This window comes from Labeo rohita, chromosome 9 (genome assembly GCF_022985175.1).
Source record: "Labeo rohita strain BAU-BD-2019 chromosome 9, IGBB_LRoh.1.0, whole genome shotgun sequence".
Lineage (NCBI taxonomy): Eukaryota > Metazoa > Chordata > Actinopteri > Cypriniformes > Cyprinidae > Labeo > Labeo rohita.
This window is the reverse complement of record NC_066877.1, coordinates 8,497,188-8,522,011: the sequence shown is the minus strand read 5'-3', so window position 1 is coordinate 8,522,011 and position 24,824 is coordinate 8,497,188. Positions and strand designations below refer to the sequence as shown.

At 40.3% G+C, this 24,824-nt stretch overlaps 1 protein-coding gene across 1 annotated transcript; it reads right to left on the bottom strand.

Moving 5' to 3' along the window:
• Positions 1-9,422: 9,422 nt before the first annotated feature.
• Positions 9,423-24,710, bottom strand: irs2b (insulin receptor substrate 2b). The gene is made up of 2 exons (XM_051118735.1): positions 21,132-24,710; positions 9,423-11,569 (listed from the first exon to the last, which is right to left on the bottom strand). Exons 1-2 carry the CDS (start codon positions 24,316-24,318, stop codon positions 11,565-11,567), a joined length of 3,192 nt encoding a protein of 1,063 aa, XP_050974692.1. The 5' UTR covers positions 24,319-24,710; the 3' UTR covers positions 9,423-11,564.
• Positions 24,711-24,824: the final 114 nt, after the last annotated feature.

The window sequence follows — 24,824 nt, the reverse complement described above, 5'->3', positions numbered from 1 at the left end:
TTATTATTATTTTAAGTACTCATGCTAAGAATTTCTGTCAACAAGTTCAGCAAATTGGTTTTGGTGATTCTTTTAATCTTTATTTCTCTCATTTTAAGTTGCATTAGTGACATGTTTATTTATTTATTTCCCCTGAATGCTACCCCAACTAGTCAACCATAGTTGTCTGAAGAAAGAATTTTAGATGGAACAATATTGCTAAAATGTTAAGGATTTGTACATTCCCAGCATGCTTTGGAGCATTTTAGGATTATTGTTTCTCTATTTGACTTCTATTTAATGTCTTTGTTGTTTTGTCATTGTTGTTAGTTATTTGTTGTGTTGTGATGTTAATAGCTCATCTGTTGATTGTCACCGTTCTTGTGTCAAGTGTTCTATGTACTTTCGAAAAGTCGATCTCAGATATCTTTACTTTAAAAGTTGAATGTGCTCTCAGAAACAAAGATAGCACATTTGATTTCACATAATAAGTGTCCTATAAAGCTATATATGTATACATGGCTACCAAAATGATAGGTCACTTCATTCTGTTATTAACTAAAAGCTTGCTGAACAAGAAACCTGAAAAAGAAATCAAGAAATCCCTCAAAGAATTGGATTATATATATACCTAAACGCTGGGTTCAGCCTGTTGGGTTATTTTATTGGGATTTTTTTTTAACATTTTTACCCAGGTGCTGGGTAGTTTTTCAGCACTCTTGAAAATGTTGGGTTGTTTTTTTTTTTTTTTTATATCCCAAACGCTGGGTTCAGCATGTTGGGTCATTTAATTGGGTTGTTTTTAATATATTTAGCCAAGTGCTGGGTAGTTTTTCTACACTCTAAACAATGCTGGGTTGTTTTGTTTTGTTTTTTAACCCAAATGCTGGGTTCAGTCTGTTAGGTCATTTTATTGGGTTACTTTTTTAACATTTTTACCTAGGTGCTGGGTAGTTTTCCTTCATTTAAAAAAATGCTGGCAATCCAAAACAATCCAAATGCTTGATTCAGCCTGGTTTTTTGTTTTTTTTTAAACATTATTTTTTAATTGTTTATTGTTTGATGTTATTGTTTAATTGTTTAAACGTTATTTTTAACATTACATTTTTCTTTACTTTAAAAAATGCTGGGTTCAGCCTGTTGGGTCATTTGATTGGGTTGTATTGGGTTATTTTTAAAAATAACCCATTCGGTTATTTTTAAAATAACCCATTGGGTCATTTTTAACATTTTTACCCAGGTAGTTTTTCTACATTTAAAAAAATGCTGGGTTACATTTTTAACCCAATGCTGAGTTCAGCCTGCTGGGTTATTTTATTGGGTTATTTTTAACATATTTTACCTAGGTCCTGGGTGGTTTTTCTGTTTTTGTTTTGTTTTTAACCCAAATGCTGGGTTCAGTCTGCTGGGTGATTTTACTGGGTTATTATTATTATTGTTATTATTATTATTATTTGTAACATTTTTACCAAGGTGCCGAGTAGTTTTTCTACCCTTAAAAAATGCTGGGTTACATTTTTAACCCAAATGCTGGGTTCAGCCTATTGGGTTATTTTATTGGGTTATTTTTAACATTTTTACCCAGGTGCTGGGTAGCTTTTCTGCACTCTTGAAAAAACTGGGTTACATTTTTAACCCAAATGCTGGGTTCAGCCTGTTGGGTCATTTAGTTGTTTTTAATATTTAAAGTTTAAAAAACTTTAATAGGTTGCCCGATCTAGCACTATGTCAAAACAAACAAACAAACAAACAAACAAACAAAAAAAAACACAAATGGGTTAATGTATAAAACCCAACAAGTAGGGTCAAAATAACCCAGCATGTGTTCTATCCAATATTTACCCAGCACTGAGATGCCAAATAACCCAAAAATGGTTGTTTTTAACCCAGCATTTTCTAGAGTGTGACAAAACAAAGTAGTCTTACTTAGTATTTAAGACAATAGTTGACCTGAAAATCTGAATACACCAAGTTGCTTTGAATTTTTAAGTTTTCTCAGCAATTTAATACATGTGTAATATGAAAAATATGGTTATTTTGTTGACGCCATAAATATTGAGAAAAAACGTTCTGCAGTTTGAAACATCCTCAGTTTACACATTCATTTATTCATTGAAGTGAATTTGTCAATATTTAAAATAAATATTTGGCACAGTGTTTATGTATCGGAGGGTGTTGACATTGAGTGATAGGCAAGGAAAACATCTTTACAAGAAAATTAAAGATGCACAAATGTTGGAAAAAAAAGCATGAATATTAAATACCTCTGAACATATTTGACATCTAAAATAATACATACGTTTTTATTTTTTAGGTCTGCTGCCTGTTTTGTCCCACAAATCACTGATATTTATATGTATGTAATACAAATCATGCGAGAGCTGTAAGTGTGCATGTTTGTTCAGTGCAGCACCGCACTAAAAACATGTTATGATAGTAGAGATGTGGGTCAGCTCTGGGGCAGGTCTGTTCTTACATAAGCAGCCATTGTGCCACACAAACACACGCATGTACCCATTAACACCAGCGAGAGAGTGTGTGAGCTTTCTTTTTCTGCGTAAGATGTGGCATGATCAGTGGCTCAATCAGTATTGAGTTGCACTCTTTCACAACGAACGATTCTCACTCAAACGTCTATGATTAAAGAGATGATAACACGCTTTTAAAACACCATGACTGAAGCAGATAAAGAGGGCTGTAATATGACTAACTTCTCTATATGAAAGAAAATCTATCTATCCATCTGTCTATCATGTTAGTACATATCTTGCTTTAGATATGTAATAAAGAAAATAAATATTCCCATGCATGTTATATGGTCAGGTGAGTACACACACGTGCACAAACGCACCCATTAATTACTTCTGTTTACATCTCTGTCACTTGAGTCTATCAGATATTGCAAAACACTGGGAGAAAGAGAGAGAAAGCAAAATAAAATGAAAAAGACTTCCTCCTCGATTGAAAGTTGCGCAACCACTTTACGAATGTAGTAAACAAGACAATTTCCTTGGTTTCATCAAGCCATTATCACTGTGATCACAACAACATTAATCACATGCAAAGAAACAAATAATGCTTCAGGAACTTGTTATGGGAGTGTGTTGTTGATTAAAAAGGTATTGGACTGCAACCACACATTTACTGACTCATGACAAAGCCTAAATGGAATCTGTGGACTTTTCCCAATTTTTCTCCACTGACTGTATAAAGTCTGTGTGAATCGATTTAAAAATGGTAGCCAGAACTAAGAGTACTAGATAGCTTTTTCCCCCCAGCCAAAATATATTTAAATAATATGCTGAATATGTATTGTAAACATGTTTTTATCTATTATTTTATATTTTTACCTTAACAATGTAATCAATATTCTGTTTATTAAAATCAAGTATGAATCTCATCAAGCTTTTTAAGCATTTTACTGTACATTTATTCCAAAACAATAACTCAGTACAGTATCAGTTTAAACTACATACTTTATCGTGTTGATTTTATTTGTCAACTTACGTTCAGTTATTCTTTTTAATGTAAATGAACCCATGTAAACATTGGTCACAAACACGGAGATGTACTTTAAATTTCAACACGCTGAATACTCACTAAAAACTCCTACAGATCGTGTTTTCGTGCCATTTTAAGTCATATTTTAATGTAACAAAGTGGTTATAAGTATATATATATATATATATATATATATATATAAGTGTGAGAGATGTTAACTTACTTTTTTAAATGAGTCTTCCCATTAACGCCATTAAATAGCTCATTCAGACTGATTTACGAACGCGGAACGCACACAAACTCAAGGGGCGGGGTTTATCGCATTAACCAATCAGAGTCGAAAATAACCAGGCATATCCAATTATATCTGACTTTTTTGTTTACAGTTTGTATCAATCCCCTGGCTTGTGGTTTTTTTTTTTTGTTTTTTTTTTCCCTGAATTTTTTTTCTGGGGAATTGTGTGGGCTCAGACTCTGTATGGACCTGCTTGTCACTTGTAGTGTGTCTTGACTACAGTTCCAAGGAGTTGTTTGAATGTAGAACGTGTCTTAAAAAAAAGTCAGCTGAGATAAATCTTTTGGACAGGTTAGTGGTTCTGCATGATGTGATAATGGCTTTTTTGAATGGGTGGATGTGGTTGTGGGTCATCCATCCGTTGTTGTTTGTGTGCTGGTTTGGGCGTGTGAGAGAGGTCGGAGTCTGGACTTAGCCCCCCGGAAACAGCAAACATTCCCACTTCTCCCAGCCAGGCCTGGGAAAGAGCCACAGGCTGCGGCCAAGCGTAAACAAGCAGGAAAGAAGGAAGCAGCCGCAGAAGAAGAGAGAGAGGCCACATTCCATGACTTGTCTGAGCAGGGAGAAAGAAAGTGAGCGAGAGTTAGTAAGAGAGAATTGGTTAATTCCCACATATTTTCTCAAAGAGATTCCTGTAAGCTCAGAAACAGTCAACATGTTTTGCGAGACGCTGATGAGCCAGAGAATGCATGAGAAACACATGAGGCCGTAAGCTGACACAGAATTTCATTTGAATTCATGACTCACAGACACTCCCTTATCAGCCTGATTGATTTCAGATGTCTAGTCATTTTTATTTTTTTTATTTCTGGCCTCAACCATTTTACACCCATCATTCCATGTTTGTTTTTGTGGTTGTTTTCTGCAGCTGGCTGTATGTTTAAGAGAGAGTGGGGTAAGATCAGAGCCGTGTCACCCCTAATCTAGCACACTGTGCACAATATTTATAACATGACCATATATTTGGAAAGGGCCAATCATATACAGCTGCCTGCAATTGAGGATTTTTTATGCATGTGAAAGCAAAAATAAAATGAGTTTCATGTCAAAGAAAATGTATCCAGCTCTATTTCATACATGAAAAGAAAGGTTTGAGGTTGGAAAGATTTATTATTGCCTCTTATGTTCACAAGGCTGCAATGATTTGATCAAAATACGGTAAAACAAAAGTTATATTCTAAAATATCTTGTTTTAATATATTTTTTGAAATATTATGTATTCCTGTGATGGCAAAGCTGAATTTTAAGCATCATACTCCAGTCCTCAGTGTCATATGATGCTTTAGAAATCATTCTAATATGCTGATTTGATGCTCTAGAAACATTTTATTTTATTTTATTTTATTTTATTTTATTTTATTTTTTGGACTTTTTTTCAGGATTTTTTGACAAACATAAAGTTCAAAAGCAGCAAGCAGGCAAGCAAATAATAAATAAATTATTTTTGTTTAAAAATTAATTTTAATAAAAAAAAAAAAAAAATTGTGCTGTCAAATGATTAATCGCATCCAAAATAAAGTTTGTGTTTCTATAACATATGTGTATATATAACAAACAAAATAATAAATATATATATATATATATATATATTGTTTGTTTATTTGTTTGTTAATACATTAAGAATTTTGGTTAATCTGTCTATTCCTGGCTTGCTTTTGAAAATGCAAATAATGCTAAATAAAATAGAACTTGGAAGTAAGAATATAAATTATAAATTTGTTTTTCTCATTTACATTATTTATATCAAAAACATTATCCGACCTTAACATGACTAACTTCGGGGTAAGCTTTTTGGAGAAATCATATTTTGATGTTATAGCTACTAAATTCTTCTTGCCTAGAGGACAGTTTAAGTGAAATATAGAACAGCTCACCCCAACTCTACACCATGTGACCTGTTTTATCCTTTCAGTTTGTGCACACTGTCACACACACAAGCACATGAAGTTGAGTTGTTTATATGTTGAAACAGGTGAGCTGTGGGCGGGTTCTATCTAAACTCAGCCCCTCCCTGCTGCTACTGCTGCTGCTGTGTAGAGTTCTGGGAAAAACAACAAAGGCAAAAGAGGAAAAAGAGAGGGGGGAGGGGGAGGGGGAGGGGAGAGGACCATGAGCTCACCCCCTGAATGCCGGCCAAGTTGATAGTGAGTCATCCCAGGTGTGCTCAGGTGTTTGTGTTTGTCTGTTTTCAGTCTCATGAGCTCTTTGTACGTCTCATGCTGTCTTTGTTCATTGCATGTTTGTATGGAGCAACCCTATTACTCTGTCTGACCTATCAGCATCTGTTTGCCAGACAGACAGAAAGAGTAAAGGAAAAAGAGTGAAAGAGGGTGTCTTTGATAGTTCATCTGTCTGTCTGGCGAGTTTCTGCAGGTCAGATGTGGCCTGCATAGTAGCAGAAAGCAAAGGAGAGACAGAGAAAGAGGACTAATCCCTCCGCTGAGCCTGCCTTCACAAAAAAAAACAAACAAAAAAACAAAAAACAATATTGCAGTGCTTACGCAATACTGAAAATCCAACATTAATCAGCGGAGACACATTTGGTGTTTCAACTCAGCCTCACCAATACTAGCAGTAAAACACCAACACAGTTATTGAGCTATCTATCTATCTATCTATCTATCTATCTATCTATCTATCTATCTATCTATCTATCCATCTATCTATCTATTTATCGTTCTATCTATCTATCTATCTATCTATCTATCTATCTATCTATCGTTCTATCTATCTATCTATCTATTTATCGTTCTATCTGTCTATCTATCTATTTATCGTTCTATCTGTCTATCTATCTATCTATCTATCTATCTATCTATCTATCTATCTATCTATCTATCTATCTATCTATCTATCTGTCTATCGTTCTACCGTTCTACCGTTCTATCTATCTATCTATCTATCTATCTATCTATCTATCTATCTATCTATCTATCTATCTATCTATCTATCGTTCTATCTATCGTTCTATCTATCTATCGTTCTATCTATCTATCTATCTATCTATCTATCTATCTATCTATCTATCTATCGTTCTATCTATCGTTCTATCTATCGTTCTATCTATCTATCTATCATTCTATCTATCATTCTATCTATATCTATCTATCTATCTATCTATCGTTCTATCTATCATTCTATCTATATCTATCTATCTATCTATCTATCGTCTATCTATCTATCTATCTATCTATCTATCTATCTATCTATCTATCTATCTATCTATCTATCTATCTATCTGTCTATCTATCTATCTACCGTTCTGTCTGTCTGTCTATCTATCTATCTACCATTCTGTCTGTCTGTCTATCTATCTATCTATCTATCTATCTATCTATCTATCTACCTACCTACCTATCTATTGTCTATCTATCTCTCTTTACACTAAATCTTTGAATTCTGTACAAAATAATGTCAGAATAAGGTCAGTTTGAGCTCTGTGTACTCTTGACTAAAGCACCAGGCTGTGAAAACATGCAGCTATTTGCGCTGTTTCTGCAGTGTGCAAGTGAAACAGTATTCATATGCATTCATACACAGCTATATTTGAACGCAAGTGCCCAGAAACCTTGCTTTCTTCTGCACCATTAGGTCTTCTAGCTCCTGCAGTCCCTCTAAGGTACAGTGTAGTATGAATGGTCATTTAGGGACAACATCTAACCAAATAATGTCTATCTAATATGTTGCACTTTAGCATGTCTCATACACTTAACATGATTAGTTTAACCCTCAGATGGCTTGTACTCTCTCTCTCGTTATTACAGCTCATTACGCCCCTCAGTAGAACAGCACGATACAGTAGTATCTGTGCACACGTTTCAATATGACCTGTGTAAGGATATAATATGCAACTAAAAATGACCCTAGATCAGCACTGTTACTATAATGAGTTTTATAGATTTGACCCCAGGACCCAGGTGCTTTAAACGGGTTTGTAGTCCAAGGCTTTTCTGTTTGTCTGTCATTCTATCTGTCTGTCTATTGTTCTGTCAGACTGTCTATTGTTCTGTCTGTCTGTCTGTCTATCTATCTATCTATCTATCTGTCTGTTTGTCTGTCTGTCTGTCTGTCATTCAGTCTGTCTGTCTGTGTATCTATCTGTCTATCTATCTATCTATCTATCTATCTATCTATCTATCTATCTATCTATCTATCTGTCTATCTATATATCTGTCTGTCGTTCTGTCTGTCTATTGTTCTGTCTGTCTGTGTATCTATCTATCTATCTATCTATCTATCTATCTGTCTATCTATATATCTGTCTGTCGTTCTGTCTGTCTATTGTTCTGTCTGTCTGTGTATCTATCTGTCTATCTATCTATCTATCTATCTATCTATCTATCTATCTATCTGTCTATCTATATATCTGTCTGTCGTTCTGTCTGTCTATTGTTCTGTCTGTCTGTGTATCTATCTATCTATCTATCTATCTGTCTGTCTGTTGTTCTGTCTGTCTGTGTCTATTGTTCTGTCTGTCTATCTATCTATTTATCTATCTGTCTGTCTGTCTGTCTGTCTGTCTGTCTATCTGTCGTTCTGTCTGTTGTTCTGGTCTGTTGTTCTGTCTGTCATTCTGTCAGACTGTCTGTTGTTCTGTCTGTGTATCTATCTATCTATCTATTAAAACATGATCTAGTTGAAGATTAGAATAAAACCTATATCAAATAATTACATGGTAGATCTCAATAACACTTTAAGCACTTTAAAAATGCTGCAGTATTTATAGTAAACACTGTCGGTTCTCCATCATCAAGCCTAAGTATCCATTCTCCTGTCTACAGGATGATTTTAATCATCCATTACCTTATATTATTTAATAAGATCAATTAGCGTGCTTAATTGGTCCAAATGAGCTGTTTGTAGCTGATGAGGGCTGTGATGGATGATGGGATTGTCAGCAAATTGAGGAAAGCTGTTTCTCTCAGGGACTTTCTCCCTGCGCGCATTCACGCCTCCTGGGTCTTTCCTGGTCTCAATCATATACACACACAGTATATCAGAAAAAGTGAGCCTGACTCACCCAGTTGAGGCTTAGTTGACGGTTCCCAGAAAGCATTTACTGATTCAGACATTTGTGGGAAACTGCCAGCGTTCACGTAAGCAGACATGGCATTTAATGAGACATGAGTCAAAGTACTACTCAAAGCTGGCTCGTTTATGCATAAATCTGTTTAATCGGTCGGGACATGCTGACCGAACACATCAGAGAGTCTTGACACAGAAAGCCGGCCGGGATCCCAGGAACCCCTGCATCTGCCAGAGGGAAGGATCCCAGACCTGTTTATTTTGAACCTTTTGTCACCCCCCCACCCTGTTGGCACTGACCAGGCTGTGCAATTCCATCTTACCCCTCAAGACTTAATTACCATTTTAATTAGCAGAGGCTTGAGAATTAATAATCCTTCATCATATGGCTTTGGGCATGAAAATTCATAATCCCTTTAGTCAGTTATGTATTCTGGGTCAGGCCGTAGATCAGACTGCAACCATTATGAGTGTCTTCATGAACTATTTGTTTAGTCTGCGTTTAATTAAGCACACAGACTCCTTGAAAGTTACATCACTTAGGTTGAATGTATTCTAAGTGACGTGTCTGGGACACTGCAGCTTGTTCTCAGGAAGTCACACAAGAGCAGAGACACAGTGGTTCTTAAATAATGTTACTTTTTTATTGCATGTGGCTATTCAGAATCAATACAGTTTCTAAAGCAATGCTAATTACACTAAGTTTAAATTATCATTTTTAAGTAGCATCACAATGCAAAGAATATGAAGTATATACAATGGAAGACACAGGAGAAAAAAAAACTCGCTCAGGCATTGAAATATTCAAGCTTTCCATACTGAGAAACAGCATTCGCATAAGAACACTGCTGAAATTACTGTCAGGATTCAACAGCAAAAAGAACAAGAAGAAAAAACAAACACTTTTCCATTTAAAGTTGGCAGAAACAAAAAGTGTACAGCAAAAAGGTTTTAAATATATTAACACAGTATTTATACATTTGGTTCCTTTCTGTAAACTAATCTTTTAAAAAATGTAAATATTGCATATGCCGTTTGTGAATTTGTACCTATTTTTGTAATATCAAGTATTATTCAATGAATTTTAGTTTTTTATTTTATATCATAGCATTATCAAATATCCTCGAAGTGGCATTTATCGTACAGTGTACATACTTTTACAAACGTACTGAAGAGAATTAGAAAAAAAAAGCCAAAGTTCAGCCTTTGGCAAGTACCTTCATTAGTGCTTTAGTTGTTTGGGGGAAATTCATTCAAACACATACCATATACATATGTATATATATATATATATATATATATATATATATATATATATACAAAAAGACATAAGTTATCATCTTTAACTTAAAAACGTCATTTGCAATCTCTTTATACATTATGTACAGCTTTCTAGGCAAACGTTTTCATATACTTAAGTTGTGTGTGTCGATCTGAACGTCTTGGTATCAGTCAGTTTGTGGGTGTTTAGGCCGTGGGTATAGAATACTCCAGAATACTCTACATTCAAAAGTGTCTTGTGTTACAATCTAAGGAGTTTGTAAGTGCAAGACAAAGCATTGGTTCTGACGAGTCTATCCCTGTCTGACGGTAGGGAGCAGCATTAATGGTGTCAGGCCTTCTGAGACGTCCCTGAATCTATCACTCTCCTTTGAGCCGACGGGTGCGGGTGTAAGGCAAAGAGAAGCCTGTGTGTTCAGAGCAGTGAGAGAGGGCGAGTCAGCAGAGGCTTCTGGGTCGTTAAGGTGTAAAGACAGTGTGCTAGCGTGCCTAGGCTCGGTCGCACGACATCATTCATCTAGCGTACCGTAAGGGTTGTGTGTGTGTTAATCGCGTGTGGCTTCGTTCCAAAACTGATAGCTCCTCCGACGGTCCGGAAGCCTGCTTTGCATATGTGCGGGATGGCGGGCAAGCGGCCACCCGTCCGGTCCTTTACCAGCTCAGATAAATAGCGTTATATTAAAATCCTTTAAATATCTGCGTAGAATGCAAAATAACATTAATAGATCTTTGAGTGCAGCGCGAGACCTTCTCCGCTGCCATACAAGACATTCAGTTACCATGGCAAACAGTTATCTTTGATACTCTCGTGAGCGTACGCAGGTCCTCCAGGAAACACTGTTTGACAGTACAGTCAGTAAGGCTTTGGATTGGTGTTTTTTTGTCTTTTTCTTATGAAAACATTCACTTGTAAAAATAAATTAATTTCTCAATATATATCTTTTTTTTTTTTTGTAAGTCATAACCTGGCTCATTCTGAGGTAGGGTTTTCAAGTGACTGCTTTTTCCAATTGTGTTGTAAATTTCTGAAATGCCACCTCTGTGCAGTGTTGCAACCGCCGCACGCACGCACCGTCACGTGGGTAAATAAATAAGCGACTTGTGCGACAGGTGTGTGCGTGCGTGTGCGGGTCGGATGTTTCTCTTCGTGTTTGGTTCACAGGTTTTGGGCGGGGCGGGGTTGAGGGACACTGGCCACTCGAAGTCCAGAGCTCGTAACAAAACCAGTGAAAAAGGTCCGTAACACAGAAATTGTAGGGAGTAACAGATGGACAGGAAGTCCCGCCTCTGTGTCTGCGAGTCGCCGTCATGCCTCGTGCTGGGGTCAAGTGTCCGTGTTGCCGTGACGACGGCCGTTCGAATAGATTCGGGAGGTCAAAGATCAGCGGAGCGCTGAAGTAGCAGCAGCAGCAACGTGGTCCATCTGTCCACACGAGCGCCTCCTCTCGAGGTGAAGGAGCCTTAATGAGGAGACTGGCTCTGTTTAGTCTGCAAGAAATAAGAGAGAGCGCACATTAATGCGACGTCTATAAATATCCAGACAGAGAAAGAAAGCACCACGAAACCAATAAAACACAATGTTCCCTGAGATCAACGCAATCGCGCTGCTGTCACATAACACGACAGCCTTTTAAGGGCATTCGCTGATGTTTCTGCATTTTTCTAAAATACTGTCATATTCCTCTGTGCCTTGTCTGGAAAATCTTCCCTTTTCACAGAGTGCTGTGTGTTTTTCCATGACCATCCGTATGTGATTTATACATGAGGAATGAAGCAGACTGGGGGGGGATAAAAGGTTACACGTTCCCCTTCTCTCTCTCTCTCATTCTCTCCTTTACCAAGTAAGGAATGTGCGCTCTTTCGCTACGAGCAACAGAAGTGGCAGGTGCTCGGAGACAGACGTGGGAAACACTCGTTGACATTTAGCACTATGCAGCTGACGGAAAGAGCACAAAAATACAACACTACACAGCCTTAAATGTTCAGCAACATCCATGTAAAACGCTTTTACATTTTGGTTCTAAACATGTGTTGGGATGCAGTGTTTTAAAAGTCTGCTTGCACTTTTTGAGAGAACCAATCAGATTGTTTCTGCATGTTAAGCTGGAATAGTGGAGGGGGTGTTAAACTGGGATATTGGGACCCCCAGGGGGCTACAAGGAGGTGCTTGGGGGGATGGCTACCAAAGTACATTTCACAATATTTTTAACATTTACGCAATTTGATATTACTGTTAGTAATCCCGCACAGGACACTGGGGGGAAAATAACAGGTCGTTGGAACGAATTCTTAACTTGTGGTCACGTTTTCATTCTTTTATGTTAAATCATAGTCAATATTTCACTAAAACAACGGAGCAAATTACTACAACATGACCACTGCCACTCAAAGGTTTTTGAAGAGTGAGTTTTTAATGTTTTTAAAGTCTCTTCTGCTCACCAAGCCTGCATTTATTTGATCCAAAGTACAGCAAAAACAGTAAAATTTTGAATTTCTTTTATTATTTAAAATAACTCTTTTCTATTTAAATATATTTTAAAATGTAATTTATTCCTGTGATTTCAAAGCTGAATTTTTAGCATCATTACTCTAATCACATGATCCTTCAGAAATCATTCTAATATTCTGATTTGCTGCTCAAAAAAAAAAAAACATTTTTTATTTCAGATAAATGCTCTTCTTTGGATCTTTCAATTCATCAAAGAATCCTGAAAAAATGTACTTAGCTGTTTTAAATAGTGATGATAATAATATTGTTTCTTGAACAGAAAATCAGTATATTAGAATGATTTCTAAAGGATTATGTGACACTAAAGACTGGAGTAAAGATGCTGAAAATTTAGCTTTGATGATGGGAATAAATTACATTTTAAAATATATTCAAATAGAAAGCAGTTATTTTAAATAGTAAAAATATTTCACAATATTACAGCTTTTGCTGTATTTTGGAATAAATAAATGCAGGCTTGGTGAGCAGAAAAGACTTCTTTAAAAAAACATTAAAAATCTTTTGACTGGTAGCATATATCCATAGTTTTAAACATCTAACATTACTGTTATAGATGGCATTTTTGTGCCTTTAGTGTAATACCAATTTAAACCCAATATTTAATATTTTTGTCTCAATGTATAAATGGGTCTTAATAGACACAATAGCTATGTTTCTATCACCCTGTTTTTATGCGCATTATAAAGTATCCCATCAGAAACGAGTGATAGAAACACCAAATTTAAAAATGGGGTAAATGTGAATAATGGGAGCTCGAAACACACTTGCCAAATTCCTCCATGCGCATTAAAAAAGTCATGTGACTTTGTGCTATGGGACGGCATAACCTGACTAACCAGCGGACCAATCTTTTTGGACAGCATCTGAAATGTTGTTATGTTATGGTCTTTATTAAATGCCCGAGCCAAGTCTGTCGTCAAAGTATTTCTGTATAATTGCTTACATGACTGCTCTAAGGTGCAAGTGATGTCGGTCCATGGCAAAATCATATTTCGTAGCCTTTGGTATCAAAACATTCAAATCAAATGCTTTCTCATAAACACGTTTCTCCAGATTAACTGTCCATGAAACATATAGTGAGATATGAAACATCTAATAGTTTGTGAGTGCACATTTACCATGTAAACATTAAAACATCCGCAAATTGAAGAATTTATTCTGTGAGAATAACACATCACCTTTATGTTTGAGATGTAAATATTAAAGTGTCATTTGACAGTTTGTTTTTCTCTCTTACTGCTGTATGGGTTCTGTTTACAAGATTAGATCGCTATCCTGACCTCTCACCCGTTGTACTTGTTTGTGAGGTTTCATTTGCATGTAGGCCTCACACTGGGCGGAAGTCTCTGCAAACACAAACCCTTCATGGGCCTGTCCGTACTCTAACGCCGCCCCCCCTCCGATCTCCTCCTCCAGCTTTTTATCCGCATAGAACAAGAGGTGTTTTCATAGAGCGAGACTCGCTCTCTCACACACTTAACAAACCCTTGATTCACGGCCATCGGCTATATGGCACGCCATAATCGCTCCCATTATCTGGACTGCCCGCACACATTCCGAACACTTCCGCATGCGAGCCCGATATCACAACATCCACTCTGACAGGGATGGAAGCAATTCCCATGAACATCAGTATAGGGATGCATTCTCTCACGGAGAACTGGGTAAAGTCAGGGAGGAGGGACCAGCGAGAGGTCAAGTGTTTTCACGGTCGTAAAAAGCCTCATATTTTCCTGCTCTTTGATACCTCCCTCTGTGTGGTATTACGAGGTATTACTCTTCCAGTTAAGTGCTGACAGATCTGTTTGCTCATTGCCAACTAGTGAAGACAGAGAAAAAGTGTGAGAGAGGGGGAGTAGGTGCTTTCCTGTTGTCCTTTCAACTTCACTGACTGTGGGAAAAACAGCAGAAAACATGTTTATGCTGCTGCCTCACCCTGATGGGGTGAAAAAAAAAAAAAAAACCACAACTGAACACCAGTGATAACTAAAATTATATCCACAACAGTAGCAATGGCTGTTTGGGTCAAGTACTTACAAACGGCATTTGGAAAAACCCTAAAAAAACATTTAAACTGTTGGTTCCTGCCCCGCCTTCTGATTGGTTAATGTACTCAATACAACAAATGACACTCATGAACTGATTCTTTTTAGTGAATCAAAAATTTATAGTCAAACCAGTGTAGTCTGATTCATAAACTAGTGTAGTTCGATTCACAAAGAACTGCCTTTTATAAGTTGATTCTTTTAACTTAATCAAAAATGTAAAGTGAAATCATCACAGTCTGATTCACAAACAAATGACGCTCATGAACTGATTCTTTTTAGTGAATCAAAAACTTACAGTCAAACCAGTGTAGTCTGATTCACAAACAATTGAGTCTTTTGAGCCAGTTCTTTTTTTAGTGAATCAAAATGTACAACAAAACTAGTGTAGTCCGATTCACAAAGAAATGTCTCTTATGAGTTGATTCTTTTTAGTGAATCAAAAACGTAACATGAAACCATCACAGTCCGATTCACAAACAAATGACGCTCATGAACTGATGATTTTTAGTGAATCAAAAACTTACACTTAAACCAGTGTAGTCTGATTCACAAACAATTGACTCTGAGCCATTTTTTTAAGTGAATCAAAAATGCACAGCAAAATCAATGTAGTCCAATAACTGAATTTATAGTTTTATAATTTCACATTCTCACAAGAAATTCTCAGATCAGTTTTTGGTTTGTATTGATTAAATAAACAGCAAATGAACTAAATTTACACCATTAGCTACACTTTTAAATAGTTTGGCCCAATGGAGGCTGTAATGTGTGTCCAGTTTTATGTCACTAATAACTGGATAATGACATTACACGACTTGACCTAACTCTGTCACTACTGAATGCTTCAGAGACACCACCCCTAAAACAAAGGCGCTATATTGACTACAAACATCAGTGGAACAGCGCAGTGGAAACCTTGATGTGAACTTGAGCTTGGCTGCTCATATCCAGAATCTCAGAGTACCATGTCGGGTGGTCTGCTTCCGTCATGTGTATAAATAGCCTCAAAACAGACAAGAGATCTCTTTCCCCCTCTCGCTGATTCTCACATTCACACTGATGCCACAGAGCCGGAGTCATGTGAGTGTGGAGGTCAGAGAGCCAGCTTGAATTTCACAGAGCTAATTAAGCAAGAGGAAGCTTGGCAATTCCATGGATGTCCCATTCCGATCCGGAAAGGCAGAAAAAACAGCGCCAATGAACGAGGGGGAAAGAAAGAGCCATGAGGTCATGGGACAAGCACTCAACAGAGACATAGAGAGATGAATGAGCAGAGGGAGGAACTGGATATATTTTATGTCTTTTTTTTTTTCAAACTCTTCTCCGACTTTATTCAGTGTGCGGCAGTCAACAGCGCCACGTACAAAAAATAAATTATATTTTACCCGAACAGGGTTATCTTAGCAATTTTTAAAATACTATTTTAGTATTTCTTAATATTTTTATTCCACTGTAATATTTTACATCTTATTATTTTTAAAATATTTATTTTTAGCCTAATTTTTTTTTTTTTTAAGTTAGCTGACAATGCAATCTTTCTTTTTTTTTCTAAAAAAAATAATTTATTTTAATTAAGGAAAACAATTTTATTTTAAGTAAAAATAACAATACTGAGTCCAATTCGAAAATCAGTAAGAGCAGATGGAGACCAGAAGTAGGAGGTTTTGTTGGACCCTCTGACCTCAAATTCCCTCCCCCATCTCTCTCCTTCTTGTTTTGTCTCTCAGAGTGATCTCTTAACCTATAAACGTCTTCGGATTGACATAGCTGAGTGCAACATTTCACTTCCTAAACATATTTACGACATTAAAACGTTCATGTGTCTGTGTAAGAAATCAGCGCAGGTATTTAAAGCAGCTGTAATCCAGTCCCCGCTGGTTCAAGCCAACAGCCTGTGAACCCACTGCCCCTAAAACCTAAACCCCTCTCCATACACACATTTGTCCTGCAACTCATTTTTTATTTATTTCACACAGGTTAAATTTAGCCCCCCTACAGCCGGGTTGGGAACAGTCTGGCGTTCTCACACACATAAAACACAACTGTTCTCACACACACTCACAGGCATATTTACAGTAGTGAGAAAAGCAGCTGAGTGACTGACTGTACTGTAAACATGTGCTAGTGTTACTAATTTATTTATCTATGCCAGTCTCATATATCATAGATGGGGGTATCAGTTTTAACCTGTGGGGTAGAAATAACAATGTTTCTGTTCATCTTCACTCAGTAGGAACTTCCAGTGCCACTCCCATTAGGGATGTCCACACCGTCAGCGATTTGTAGCAACTGGAAGTTATTCATTTTCAGTGAGAGTTTGCGGTAGCAAGTGACATTCATGGACACGTTACAAAGTATGTCTACTGTACGAGTTCAGGAATGTTTTTAACACATCTATGACAGATTCTCAGCTCAATACCAAATTGTAAACTGGACTGAAACAGTCTGGACATCATTAGTTACGGGAAGAGAGGCAGAGAGATGTCTGGGCGAAAGGTTATACTGTATGCGTGGTGTGATGATCTTCATGTGTAAATGTCACCATCTAATCTTATGACACTACAGCCAACTAAGCCAACAGAGCTCAGCGGCCGTATGGAAATAAACGCCAGTCCATGAATAAGAAACTGTGTGCATAAGGATGTTTGAGCTCAGCAGATCTCACAGTCGTTCCCTTTTAAACAAATCCAAAAAGATAATGCCCAAGGAGCCATTTGAATTCATCTGATGACAGTAAAGCATCACTACATATTCTGCTCCCCCAGCCACACGCACACTTAGATCACTTAGCTCAGCAGGGGAGAAAAGGAGCATTCATTCAAAATCAGGCCACATGCCATGCAATTATTCCCACACACGGCACGTGCTCTTAAAGAGCGTCCTATGCAGATTTCAGATGATATTTTCCAGCCAGATCCCACTTATTGCCACATGCTAAACACACTAACACACATTTACAGATGTTAAATGTATAAGATGTTAAGATGAATGTACTATATCCAGATTTGATCTGAGAAGTCAAGGACATATGTACAGATGTTCTCTTTTCTATAGATTAGTGCTGTCAAAATTAGCAGGCAAATACTTTTTCCAGTTTAACGGCATTAAAAATATTTAACGCAGGGGCGGGGCTAGGGTTGGCCAACCCACTCACAACTGCTGCTCATCTCTTTTTTCCGTGACAAGAAGTGTGTTTATTTAGTCGCAGAAAATCTTTATGACCACATCAAATGGGAGACTTTTTAGACACGCACTCCAACTTCAGAACCAGGCGCTAGTCAAACAAGCGCGGGAAAGGTACAGGTGACGAGGGAGCTTCAGTAGATCAACAGTGAACTACGGTCAGATGAGATGATTGCCAGGCCATATGTCAGTAAAAACGAATTTACCTGTCTTTTCCTTGTAGCATACGCACTTCAGTTGCGGCTGCGGCACTGTAGCCAATATCATTTCATATTAAAGCGTGAATTAAACCCCGAGCATGCGTGTCAGATCCGCATCACGTTCAGCAGCGGCAGGTCTTAAAGTAATAGCAGCCAAATAAGCTAATAACCCAGCTGCTGTGATGTCTGTTAATCAGTGGTGATTATTACTGTATTGCAGTCTTTTTATATTAGAATAAAATGACACTACAACAGATATTACTGTGAAAAGTGTATTTTTCTGGGAATTTGCAAAGCAAATATAATAAAAAATAAATATATAATTTTCTTTAAGCTATTCTATTGATTGTGAGGTGAAACATGAACCGGAGATGGCAGGTTTCGTGAAAATCACCCATGCGTATGTGTGTGTGTATGCCATTTACTTGGTCACCAAATAAAGCTGCTCAACAATGTCTAATCTGTGGCAGCATGTAATCCGCCTTATCTGTGCTGCTAAAAGTAGGGAGCAGTGAGAGCATTTAACAGAACATCTTGGATGAGTTTAACACTATAAAATCTGCTACAATAGCAGGTACTTACAGAGTCAACAACAACACGACTAAAAGGTGAAGGAGGACATGGAGAGAGAGGCAAAGTCTCTGTGATGATTGGAGACGAAGAAAGGAAGAAATGAAAATAATCCCTCAAATAATATTAAACAAAGATTTTGATGGAAGAGATAAGGACTGGGTTGGACTAGGATTCAAAGGAATAGGTATTTGTTTTGATGGGGGATGGTCGCCTGAGCCTATTCTCTGGAAATAAAAGAAGGCAAATTGATAGACACAATCTCGCTTTCACTGCTGTACTTTTCAATTAAATCAAGTCTATCAAAGCAGAAAGGGGCGGGACTCTGTGCATTCGCAACAAAAGAGAGATTTCACTTTTATTTCAAGCTTGTGGCAACTGTTTTCACTGGTTATCTGACTGTATCTCCCTATATCTCTCTCTGAGCTGTTGTGTGGGGCAGCAGATGGTCGCTAATCATTAGTGTATTGTCAGGGCTCTGATGGGCCCGATAACCACTGTGCACTGCTTGGAATGGCAGGTGCACGACCCTGGCCCCCACCATCTGCTGGCCCGGCCCCTCACACACACTATTCTCATGGGGGAGGCTTCTCAGGAAGCCCCTCTCAGACACACTCTGAGATGAGTTCTTGGGATGTCCTGTTGGTAAATTTTTAATAAGACAATGTTTACTCTCTCCTCTAGTGCTTGTATGAAGAAAGAATCCAATCTAAGGAAATAAAAGGTAGCCAAAAGCTTCAATGTCCATGGCGCTCTCAACACTGATCTCTATAGCCCTCTATATCCAAGGCCAGGTCAGAGGTTACTAATTTGATTTACAACACACTGGCGGAGTATTTTAACGTCCATTGACTCAGATATGAAAAGCAGTCAAATAAATACGCCAGAGCGTGACAAAAACCAATCAGTCCTAACAAGATGAAGTGTCGTCATAAACCTGAGTCAAACATCCTGCACACTATGTAAATATGTAGTTGTGTTTGTCAAAGTATGCGCCTGCTTCCCATTCACAAATGTACTATTCAAATCAGTGAGTAAATGTGACGGAAGGAGGGGAAGGAGTGGAATGTGGCATTACAGACGCTGGCGTAGTAAACAGAACGCAGCCTCAATGGATCCTGTACTGGCGCACGTTCCTATCAGGAAAACTATCAGGCCATTCTACACAAATAAGAGCCCTGTTCTGTCTCTGTGGCTCATCTTTTGTTTTGGTGGAATGTTGTCGGTGGCCAATCACAGGGCGGGATGGCTGAGTGTTAGCGAGTGTGTGTCGATGTTTGTGCGAGTTTTCTTTGTGGTCTCCTCCCACTGTTCTAGGGCTTCCGTGGCCTGCAGCTATGTCTTTCTGCTCTGTCCACTTGTGGAGGTAAACAGAGAACTGCAGAAACACCTGCTCCGCCAGCACAAACACTCTCGCACACACCCTAGAGATCATAATTGAGCTTCTGATGTCGTCTATTTGCCTTGAATGGTGTGTGTGTTGTTTTAAGAGACTTCTGCTTCTAGACTTTTGTGAAGTGTCATTCATCATAAAAGTCATTCCGTCCTTCGAGTGCAATCTTTCACCTTGACTTTTTGTCATTGCAAAGGATCCTTCATGCAATCCCACTTATAAAGTCATGCTCGACAAGAACAACACCTCCTATCTTACTACTCGTTTCAGTGCTTGTAACTCGCACGTGAGTCTATATCTGTGTCTGTCGGCCCACCTTTATCTCTGAGCTACACAAACAACTTTGTTTTTCAAGTCGTGCCGAAAAACAAAAGGTTGGTCGGTCCTTAAAAGAAACCTGGCAGGTTGGAAAAACAAGCCGACATTAACCTCTCAGAACGACCTTTGCACACGTTCTGCATTCCAGCCCTGATACCCTCTACCTGAAAACTGATAAACAACTGACTCACTTGTTTTTATCTGAGCTACTGTTCACTCAAGTATGACACAATGACTAATTCTGATTCAGAGAATGAGTCAAAGTACGATGCAAATATTGGGAACGATTCCTTATTTGCTGGATTATTGAAATGCGGATATGATCTCTCTCTCTCTCGTTTACATTTACATCCTCTCAAGCTGACCGCATCCCACATAGTCATCCTCACGCTATTGTCACCAAAATGAACATATCAACAAATAAGCAGCTCCAGTAAGGAGGAATAAACCCTTTAACAGAGCTGTTTTCATTCCAAACACTCTGCAGGCACGAATGAAGCGATCAGTCTCTGAGAATAAAAACTGCGCCACAGCTTTTAAAGAGGCTTTTCCATCATTCTGACACTCAAGTTGGTCAATTAGCTCTCTCACATAAGAGGGAAATCTGTCATGTGCCACGTTCATCTGGTGCACGAGTAATACGCTGTTGTTATTTTAGCAAAAATAAACTGTTGTGTCATATTGTGGCACATTACCACAGCTAAATCACTGTTCCGAATAAACTAATCAAAGCATTGCATTTGAAAATAATATGAAAGGAATGACTGTAAACACTAACTACTTAAAGTAGTGAGCTTGCACATCACCTTTATGAATTGACAAAGCTTACCTTTTACTGTTGTTGCCGTCTCCTTGAACCCAAGGCTGGCATACGGACTGGTGTGTATTCCATTGATGCCCTCTTTACAGCAGCTGGCAGCTTTGAACCGGACAAGAGAATCACAGCTGGCGAGTCCTCCATCCATCAAGTTTAAGGCAATGTAGTTAAGTCCATTCTGAAAGCCAGCCGACGTCTCCCGGCACATGGGACTGTTGTACTCTTCATCCGATCCGTCGCTGTTCCTCACAGAAACAGACACATTTTCCACAGAGGCCGAACCATGCCGCCTGGCGTCGTGTGCGAATGAGGGAAAAACTGGTGTTACGGTGGTGGTTGAGGAGAATGTCTCTGAACTGTGCCGCCTGCGTCCCTGGGGGTCAGCACGGATCACCTTGGCACCCCGGTCAGGGTCAACCAAGGCCAGAGTGGTGCCACGCAGCAGAAAAGCCTCGACGGCAGGCACTCCCACAGTCTCCTCCATGTTCAGCCTCTGCATGCAGGAGGACGGGCTGATGGTCTGCCCACCTTCTGAAGGCTGCGAGACAGGCTGCGGAGGAGAAGCGGGCACGCCGAACGTCATCTCTGTGTAATCGTCTTTAACTTTGTCAGCTGGGCCCACTGGTGCCACCTGTGCAGTAAGGTGGTACCTCTCACCTTCCTCCTCTTCCTCAGCATGGGCGGGGCAGGATGTGAGCTCTGGAAGGGGCTCCAAACGATCCAGTGGAGCAGGGTTTCCAGATTTGGGTGACTGCGAACTCACATCAATGTTCATGTAATCAGAGAGGGGGGATGTCCTGTTATCGGCGGACGATCCGAGGGATGAGGCTGGGCTCTCGGAGGAAGCAGTGGAGGGCGGAGTGCAACTTTCGGCAACACGTCCAAAGTCTATGTTTATGTACTCACCAGGGCTTTTTGGCTCAGAGGGGAGGGGATGCTCATTCATACTAGGTAATGTCCGGAACGTGTCTAGGGAGAGGCGGGTGGGCCGGCTGATCCTGTGCCGGAGGATGAGGCTGTCTGTGCGGCTTTGTCTTAGAGGAGATGGGGCAGTGGGGGATGCTGTGTTTACTGACTCCTCAATTATCCTGTGACTTTGAGGATTCATGACAACATACTGATCATTGTCCGCATCCTTTAACGTCTGCTGGGGCTTATGACTGCGGGGCAAAGAGTTAAACGAGTGAAGCTGTCTGAGACAGGGAGACTGCTCCATACCCACAGGGCTCAGGTAGTAGTCTGGTGGCGTGACCGAATCTACAGGCGACATGTTGAGGTACTCACCGTTCGTCAGTTTCCCATCTGAGCTGTCTATGGAGAACTTAGAGCTGCACAGCATCCTCATGTAGCCACTGTCATCCAAAGAACAGCTGCTTGGGGAATTGGTTCTGTAACCATTAGCTATAGTGAGGGGGTGCGTCCTGGGGTTGATTATCTGCTTCGGAGCAGAAACACACATTGGGCTCATAGGCATGTAGTTGTCAGCCTTCCCCCCTTGCAGAGCCACACCAGGTGTCATTGGCATGTAGCCATCGTCGCCCAGATTACTGCTGGAACTTTTCAGTAATGATCCGATTTCGATGTCCCCATAGTCCTCGGGGTATGTGACCTTTGGGGATGCGGTGTGAGAGCTGCGCCCCGAATGGCCTCCAGTTGTGTAAGTGGCTCTCATGAGCGTGTACTCGTCTAGTGAAGCTGAGGACACTTGTGATGGCACCCTCTTCTGGTAAGGCATGGTGAGGGAGTGCGTCCTCTTCCTGTAGGCATTCTCCAGATCTCCTTTGCTCTCCTCAGCTGCTGCCCGGATGCTTCGCCGTCCACAGCTGTTCGGCCTCTCCATGATCATGTATCCGTACAGGTCGCTGCCTTCCTGTGAGGGGGGTGTGTCAGCGAGCAACTCAGGTGTGTTGCTTCGGTTTGCTGCTAAAAGGTGCCGTATGTCACCCGGGCTGGAGCCGCACTCATCGCAGGAGATGAAGCCAGCGTCGCTGGGGGAGCCCGAAATGGAAGCAGTGCAGCTGGAGGGGCGAGGGCCGCTTTCTATGTTGCTGACAGGGCTGGCAGCTGAAGGAGGGGAGTGAGACACAGGCATGCACATGGATTTACTATGCTGCAGGGATGACGCCTCAAATGTTCTGCATGGGCGAGCTGTCACGGTGTTGGAGCGGCTCAAATGTGTCCTGTTCACGCCTGGGCTGATGGGGCTGCCTGCAGTGCCGTCACCCTCGCTCGCCGTGCGGATCCTACAGGACGTCAGTTTCGTCACGGGAGACGTCGCTGCCATGCTGTCGGTGCGAGAGCGCCGCTGCAGCCCGGTCTGACTCGGCGGAAGGTTGTTAAAGTGCCGCCTGGTGGGCACAGAGATGGGGTTGGTACCTGAGGACTGGCTTTTGCTGCGCGGCCGGAACTCTGACATCTCTTTCATGGCTTTCATCGCCTCCAAAATAGTCTCGTGAATGTTTTGCGCCACCACCGAGTCGTCCGCCTGCATCCACAACTCGCCGGGTCCGATGGAGGCGGACCGGCCCACCTCGATAAAGAAGAAGCTGTCCGAGTGTCCGCATCGGCGGATGTTCATCAGCTGTAAAATCACCGACGCCACCTCCGTGTTGAGTTTGACGAAGCTGATCGTCCGGCTGGATAAACACAGCCTGTAAACGCCCGTCAAGTTCCTGCTCTGTCCGAGTCCTTTAGATTTCAGATTGACCTGCCAAACCTCCTTGTAAGCGGCGCTGACGGGCGTTATCACGCCGTAGTTCGCCTCATCAAAGCCGACGAGGGATGACGCCGAGTTGGACGCGGAGCCGTCGCTCACTTTCCCCTCGTTCATTAAATCCGTTAAGACCGTGTACCAGTCCTCCTGTTCCTGCTCGTTTTCGGCAGCCACGGCAAAATACTCGTCCTTGGTGTAAAGGGCGATCAGGTGTTTGTGTTTGGCATCGGCTCTCTTGTTGATGTTCAGGCACGAGTCCAAAGGTATAACCCGTTTAGCAGCCGACTTGTTTTTCCATTTCTTCTCGCTCTCGTAATACTCCAGCCGGGCGCGACAGCCCTCGCTCGGCTCCCTCAGCACGAAAAAGCGCTTGTGTCCGTGCTTCTGTTTCCTCAGATAGCCGCATTTCTTAACGTGGTTGCTGTTCTTCACGGTCATATTTGAAATCAGCTGTCCTCCCGTCGGCGGCGGACTCGCCATTCTCATATGCAGTGAAGAAAAACTCTCACTTTTCCTTAACTTGTGCTGTCAGTCAGTTATAATCCTGTCAGACTCTCTTATGTACCCGGCTCGGAGTGCGCGTTCGCTGCGAGGAGCGGTTTAACAGTAAATAACACATATCGCTAAGTGACTGGAGTGAAGAGGAAAAACAACATGTGACGTCCTACACATCCAAGCTTTGGTTACAAAAAAATAGAAAGAAAAAAATACGCACACACAGAGACTAGGCGGTGCAACCTTCGGGGGAAGGCGTACCTGTGAATCCGCCCCTTTTAACAGCTCATTGGGCTCATTGGTGGAATTGTCTGTTTGACAGTAGAGCGAGCCAATCACTTTCTACTCCGATTCGCCGCTCCGCCCCCACTGGAACAACGCAAGGTACTGGAGAATTGTCAGAGGATCCCAGCCCTCTGTACGTGCTGCTCGGATGGCCGCTCAGTTTTACGCTTTTATATTTTACTCAGATACGGAATAAAATGTCTATGAATAGT